At 42.2% G+C, this 7,347-nt stretch overlaps 1 protein-coding gene across 1 annotated transcript; it reads left to right on the top strand.

The window, feature by feature from the left end:
* Window positions 1-4,514: 4,514 nt before the first annotated feature.
* On the top strand, window positions 4,515-6,689 carry LOC129392740 (heterogeneous nuclear ribonucleoprotein A3-like). The gene is given in 2 exon segments (XM_055090164.1): window positions 4,515-5,455; window positions 6,137-6,689. Coding segments are annotated over 2 exon segments (1,257 nt in total). The 5' UTR covers window positions 4,515-4,548; the 3' UTR covers window positions 6,487-6,689.
* The last annotated feature ends 658 nt before the right edge of the window (window positions 6,690-7,347 follow it).

Consider the following 7,347-nt stretch of genomic DNA (forward strand, 5'->3'; position numbering starts at 1 on the left):
GCAGACCAAGATCAGAAATCTGTGTTGGCACAGGACCTGGCACATCAAAGGTATTTAATAAATGTTTGTTCTATGAATGAGTGAATGAATGAATGAATTGATTAGTGCCTGTAAATGTCTAAAGAGCTATGTTTATATCTGACCTACTTCTGTCTCTTCAAACTGGTCTTGTGCACAGCTACACACACACACACACACACACACACACACACACACACACACCTTCTACCAAAATTGATTAAATGAGTCTTGAGCCTGATTGCACAATCTCCCTGGTTTTTCCTTGACTGCTGCTGTCCTACACTCTGCACTCAGCTCAGATTTTCTACACCCTGATTCTGATCTTCCCTTTGCCAGTTATTTGTGCTTTTTCTCTTCCCAAAGAAATACCTACCAGCCACTGGGGGAAATGTGTTCATAGCCCTCTGTTCATTCAGGAAGTAAAATGCCAGGCTTCTGTAGCTATGTATATGTGGAGGGAGGGATATCATGCAGATAAGCTCTTACACCCTTCCTTCTGGATCACTTCAAGATCTACTTGCTATTTTAGATCCATCACCTGGATCCACTGACATTTTCCTCTTGAGACTTTGAAGCGTTTAATCCTGAGCTAATTCTATCTAAGGGTACCGTATGTGAGTCTTGTTAACCATTCCACAAGATACACATAAGAGAAACTATAGGAGTTCTAGGGCAGAGCTCTGCAAAGCAGAGGCCTTAAAATGGAAACATCAGAGAAAGCAAATGTGTTTTCCAAGTAGAAGACTGGGTTCAATCCTGGTCCTACCATTTACTAAATGTTTTCTCTTGGGCAAGGTATTACCCGTCTGGAACCTAATCTTTTCATCTGGAAAATAATCATCGTAATAGTACCAACTTCGAAGGGATGCTATGAAAGTTGAATTAGATAGTTTGTACAAGCACTTAACATGCTGCCTGGCACACAGCTAATGCATTCCTCAGGCAAGGAAATTCACTAGTTAACCACCTACCTGACGAGTAAAAAGTCAGAACAGTTTCTCATAAGAGTGTCAGGTAGAATCTGAGCATCCTGACCACATCCTTGAGATAGAGCTGAGATGAAGATGCTAGGAATAGACTGTTCTAGAAAAGAGGATGTTAAAGTTAGAGCTCAAATTACAGACTATTTTAGTAGACACATAGCTCTCCAGGTCAAAAGGTAAATACTGACACATTAAAAACCAAATAGACTAAATGCAATGTGGTACCCTGGATTGGATCCTGGAACAAAACATGACAATAGTGGAAAAACTGGTGAAATCTAAATAGAGTCTGGAGTTTAGTTAATAGTAACTTACCAATGTTGGTTTGTTTGTTCTGACTTGTGCACCATGGTTATGGAAGCTGTTAATATTAGGGTAAGTGGAGTGAAAGATATACAGGAACTCTCTACATTAGTTTTGAGACATTTTTGTAAATCTACAGTTTTCCAAAATTTAAAAGTGTGTTTAAAAAATATCGAATAGATCTCTTTGGACTTTGGAGAACTTTTCATAATGGATTCACTTAGACTTAGAGCCATGTCTTTAATTTTTAGCTTTCTGGGTGATACCTGGAAGGGATGGAGGATCTGAATTCCTTCTCCCTGGATGAAGCCAGCATGAGAGTCACTCGTGCTGCCTTATCCTGGATGATTTTCTCATTCCTCTAAATCTGGCTTAGCAGGGGAGGGGTCCGTTCCAGGCCAAAGCCTGGTTGCCAGTTCAGCTTAATCTGAAAGAAAGATGAGGTGTCAGAAAGGAAAAATGGCCAACATTTGGTTTTCCTGAGCTCATTTTTCTCAGAAAAGTCAATGAATGTTTTATGACTATGCCTCCTCTTCCCCTCACACATTGTCTCCATTGAACAATATTCCTGGCTGTAGTTGAGAGAATTCATAACGGCTTCTGGAAAACCCTGATGCAGGTCCCTGGATCTCCAGCCCTGATGGCTAAGACAAGAGGTAGATACAGTATTTCATTAAGCAATGACACTGATTCAAGAATGGTTTAGAAAGTTTTACATACTTAACTGAAGTCTCATCCCATGAAATGAGGAAACTGAGGCTCAGCAAGTCTAGGGGACTTGTCCAAGGCCACATCAATATATATGAGGAGCCATACAGAGGGGTAGCCACATAGAAATTCCACTTTTTCCCTGTTTCCCTCAGATACGTGCACACATGCATACATACACACACGCCTTCCCCAGAGGTGAAACCATCTCTGACTTCACGAAACGTGGGCCAGGCAAGTGTACTAAGTACTTGACACACATTTAATTCTAACACATATCCAGTATTAACCTCGTTTTACCAAAGGGATAAAGAAAGCCTACAGAAGTTTATTAACTTACGCAAGGTTTATATTATTTATAAAGTGGCAGGGCTAGAATACACTCTCAGCCAATCTGATTCCAAAGTCTACATGTTCAATCACTTCACCACTCAATAGATATTTGCTGAATGAATAAAGGAATGAAAGAATGGACGGACAACTTTGGGCGATGGGTGCCTAGTAATCTCAATAATACTGCACTCTGGATCCTATGTCTAGAACATGTGAGATAATTCCAACCCTTGTTAGAAAGTGAGGTGAAAGCTGTGGATCTTTCTAGTCTTGGCCAGGATTTGCGGGGGATACAGAGGAATGTGAAAGCACAGGGAGAGAATAAGTAAATAAAGGACTTGTCACCACCACTGAATTAAACAAAAAAATGAGCTGAGCAGTGATGACAGTTATAAACTGAGTACACCTAACTTTTGAGTGCAGAAATAGTGGAAAGAGCAAGAGAAGGTCCGAAATCCCCATCTCCCTATTCTACACTCCTATCATGTGCTTCTCACCAGGCGAGATCTGGAAAGGACAGAAAAACTCTCCAAGAGGAAGGCTCCAGGTTATCTTTAGAGACATGGTGGAGACGGATGAAGCATATGGACTAGAGATCAAACCTCTGCCCTGCAAATCAGGTGGCAGGAAGGTATCTTATCAGATGGCGGAGCTGAGTGTCATCTCCTGTAGGCCTTCCTTTCATTTCCACTGGAGTGGACAGTCCCTGCAAGACTAGTGAACATTCTACTCCCCTGGGTCCCTTGTCTTTTTGTCTTTTCTCCCTTCTCTTGGAGCCTTGACAGGTACTTAATGTATGGTAAGGAGAATAATACCACCTGAAAATATTTTAATTGATAGAGACAAAAACAAAATGTAAAGAAAACCTTAGTTCTGTTTCTCACTAGCTGTTGAGTGTTTGACTTTGAGTAAGATGTTCAGCCTCCCTGGGCCTCTTTCTTTATCTAAGAAATGAGATAACAGTCCCTAACTACCATGGTTATTAGGAGAATCAGACATCATCTCTCCAGAATCCCTTATGCTGACAGAGTAGATGCCCTATACAACTTGTTTTTATATTTTTATCTTTATTGTAATCATTGTCTATTTTATAAAACCTGTTTACATCAGCAGAGTCTCACAGACACATGCCACCCAAACACAAGGACTGAGGCCACATGTCCTCCAAATCCTGATACCACCCAGGCAGATGAAAGCTTGAGCCTTAATAGGGCTTATCATCAGAGTGGAGAGATGAGAGGGTTCATCTGGGCTGGAAGAAGAAATAATGTGTCCAACTTGGCTGAAAGAGTCCCTTTTGGATCCTCTAAGTTCATTGCCTGATCCAGTCAGCTGGTGGGGGGGGTGATGCCGTCTCAGGTTGGGTTGCTGCGAAAAGATGGTCTTTGTTATCCATAGTCAGATTGTCAGTGAAATTCAACCTGAGCTCCAGGCATGATTAGCAAGAACACCCACCATCAACAAACAAAACTAAATTAAACCTTATCTTTGGGGATATTACCTTGGATTCTTTTTTTCTGCTGCTTGATCCACCTTTAATGGATTTGGTTGAAAAATAGGACAAAACAGTGTATTAAAACCCAAGAGCCTGTCCCAAGACTCCAGGAGGAGTGAAAAAGGCTGGAGAGAGCCTCGTTGCTCTCATTTGGGTGCACCTCCTGGCAAGAAATAGGATTGTAATCATTGGGATAATGACCAGTGCCCCGATCACCCCTGCCCATACAGGATACAGGGAGAGGATACAGGGCAGGGTTTTTGATGGGGGGATATTCCCTAAGCAAGGTCCTTGGGAGAGAGGTAGTTATCCTTGGAGTTCAGGGCAGGTGTTTTCTGAAAAAAGAAAGGAGAAGACTCCATAACGACATCACCAGCAATAATCATGGTGACTAAAAAATAATGATATCAACAACAAAAACAGCAATAGTATCAACTATCTAGACGGAGGTTTAACACCAGACCCAGGGAAGAAGAACAGCAGGGAAGAAAGAAGGAAGCAAAAAGGAAGAAAAGGAGGTGATAGAAAGCGGGAAACTATTTTTTTTAAGTCCTAATTTCATACTCGATAACAATGCAATGGTTTTTTACATCATTATTGTTTTTTAATCCTCAGAACTACCTTATGAGTTGTCTGCCATTTTTCACATAAAGCAATTGAGACAGATATTGAACTCGAGTTGGAAGAGGTGAGTCCGGTCTCAAAATGGAGGGCCATGATCCAAAGGAACCAGAACAGTTGAGAAAACTGTTTATTGGTGTCCTGAGCTTTGAAACTACAGATGATAGCTTAAGAGAACGTTTTGAGAAATGGGGCACACTTACAGATTGTGTGGTGATGAGAGACCCCCCCCAAACAAAATGTTCCAGGGGCTTTGGTTTTATGACTTATTCTTGTGTTGAAGAGCTGGATGCAGCAATGTGTGCTCGACCACACAAGGTTGATGGGCGTGTAGTGGAACCAAAGAGAGCTGTTTCTAGAGAGGATTCTGTAAAGCCTGGTGCCCATCTAACAGTGAAGAAAATTTTTGTTGCTGGTATTAAAGAAGATACAGAAGAATATAATTTGAGAGACTACTTTGAAAAGTATGGCAAGATTGAAACCATAGAAGTTATGGAAGACAGGCAGAGTGGAAAAAAGAGAGGATTTGCTTTTGTAACTTTTGATGATCATGATACAGTTGATAAAATTGTTGTTTAGAAATACCACACTATTAATGGGCATAATTGTGAAGTGAAAAAGGCCCTTTCTAAACAAGAAATGCAATCTGCTGGATCACAGAGAGGTCGTGGAGGTGGATCTGGCAACTTTATGGGTCGTGGTGGAAACTTTGGAGGTGGTGGAGGTAACTTTAGCCGTGGTGGAAACTTTGGTGGAAGAGGAGGCTATGCTGGTGGAGGTGGTGGCAGCAGAGGTAGTCATGGAGGAGGTGATGGTGGATATGATGGATTTAGAGGCGACGGTGGTAACTATGGCGGTGGTCCTGGTTACAGTAGTAGAGGAGGCTATGGTGGTGGTGGACCAGGATATGGAAACCAAGGTGGTGGATATGGTGGCGGTGGTGGAGGATATGATGTTTACAATGAAGGAAGAAATTTTGGAGGTAACTATGGTGGTGGTGGGAGCTATAATGATTTTGGAAATTATAGTGGACAACGGCAATCAAATTTTGAGAAATGGGGCACACTTACAGATTGTGTGGTGATGAGAGACCCCCAAACAAAACGTTCCAGGGGCTTTGGTTTTGTGACTCACTCTTGTGTTGAAGAGGTGGATGCAGCAATGTGTGCTCGACCACACAAGGTTGATGGGCGTGTAGTGGAACCAAAGAGAGCTGTTTCTAGAGAGCATTCTGTAAAGCCAGGTGCCCATCTAACAGTGAAAAAAATTTTTGTTGGTGGTATTAAAGAAGATACAGAAGAATATAATTTGAGAGACTACTTTGAAAAGTATGGCAAGATTGAAACCATAGAAGTTATGGAAGACAGGCAGAGTGGAAAAAAGAGAGGATTTGCTTTGGTAACTTTTGATGATCATGATACAGTTGATAAAATTGTTGTTTAGAAATACCACACTATTAATGGGCATAATTGTGAAGTGAAAAAGGCCCTTTCTAAACAAGTAATGCAATCTGCTGGATCACAAAGAGGTCGTGGAGGTGGATCTGGCAACTTTATGGGTCATGGAGGAAACTTTGGAGGTGGGGGAGGTAACTTTGGCCGTGGTGGAAACTTTGGTGGAAGAGGAGGCTATGGTGGTGGAGGTGGTAGCAGCAGAGGTAGTTATGGAGGAGGTGATGGTGGATATAGTGGATTTGGAGGCGACGGTGGTAACTATGGCGGTGGTCCTGGTTACAGTAGTAGAGGAGGCTATGGTGGTGGTGGACCAGGATATGGAAACCAAGGTGGTGGATATGGTGGCGGTGGTGGAGGATATGATGTTTACAATGAAGGAAGAAATTTTGGAGGTAACTATGGTGGTGGTGGGAGCTATAATGATTTTGGAAATTATAGTGGACAACAGCAATCAAATTATGGGCCCATGAAGGGGGGAAGTTTTGGTGGAAGGAGCTCGGGAAGTCCCTATGGTGGTGGTTATGGATCTGGTGGTGGAAGTGGTGGATATGGTAGCGGGAGGTTCTAAAAACCCAGAAGAAAAGGGCTACCGTTCTTAGCAGGAGAGAGAGCGAGGAGTTGTCAGGAAAGCTTCAGGTCACTTTGAGACAGTCGTCCCAAATGCATTAGAGGAACTGCAAAACTCTGCCACAGAAGGAACGATGATCCATAGTCAGAAAAGTTACTGCAGCTTAAACAGGAAACCCTTCTTGTTCAGGACTGTCATAGCCACAGTTTGCACAAAGTGCAGCTATTGATTAATGCAATGTAGTGTCAATTAGATGTACATTCCTGAGGTCTTTTATCCGTTGTAGCTTTGTTTTTTACTTTTTCTTTCATTACATCAGGTATATTGCCCTGTAAATTGTGGTAGTGGTACCAGGAATAAAAAATTAAGGAATTTTTAACTTTAAAAAAAAAAAGAAATTGAGGCAAACAAATGCATCAACCTCTCCAGTCTCATAGCTAGTAAGTGTGAGAAGTGGAACTGCTGACCAGGTCTCCTGGTACATTCTCCCAGGCTGGTCCTAGGAGTGAGTGTGATGCAGGGTGTCAGGCTGGACTTAGTGATTGTCTTCACAAAGTCATGACCCCACCCCAAGGAGTGAAGGCCTGGTTTTCCTGCCAATTCACACTGGTAAGGAGAGGTTCACAGCATTCTCTGTTACCCCCCATCCTACTGTTATGAGTTGTTTAGTACCAAAACACACACTCAGGTACATACAACTTGCAATGGCCCCATTCCTGGGTTAAAGAAAGACAGAGGCTAGGGTACCACAGACTTCATTCTCTTGACCCACTTTCTGCATAATTATGCCCTTTCTTCTTTCTTCCTTCTTCCTTGTTTTCCTTGCTATGATTCTCATCTGGCTTGCTTTTGTGTCCTCTC

The sequence above is a fragment of the Physeter macrocephalus genome, chromosome 14 (genome assembly GCF_002837175.3).
Source record: "Physeter macrocephalus isolate SW-GA chromosome 14, ASM283717v5, whole genome shotgun sequence".
In the NCBI taxonomy this organism is placed as follows: Eukaryota; Metazoa; Chordata; class Mammalia; order Artiodactyla; family Physeteridae; genus Physeter; species Physeter macrocephalus.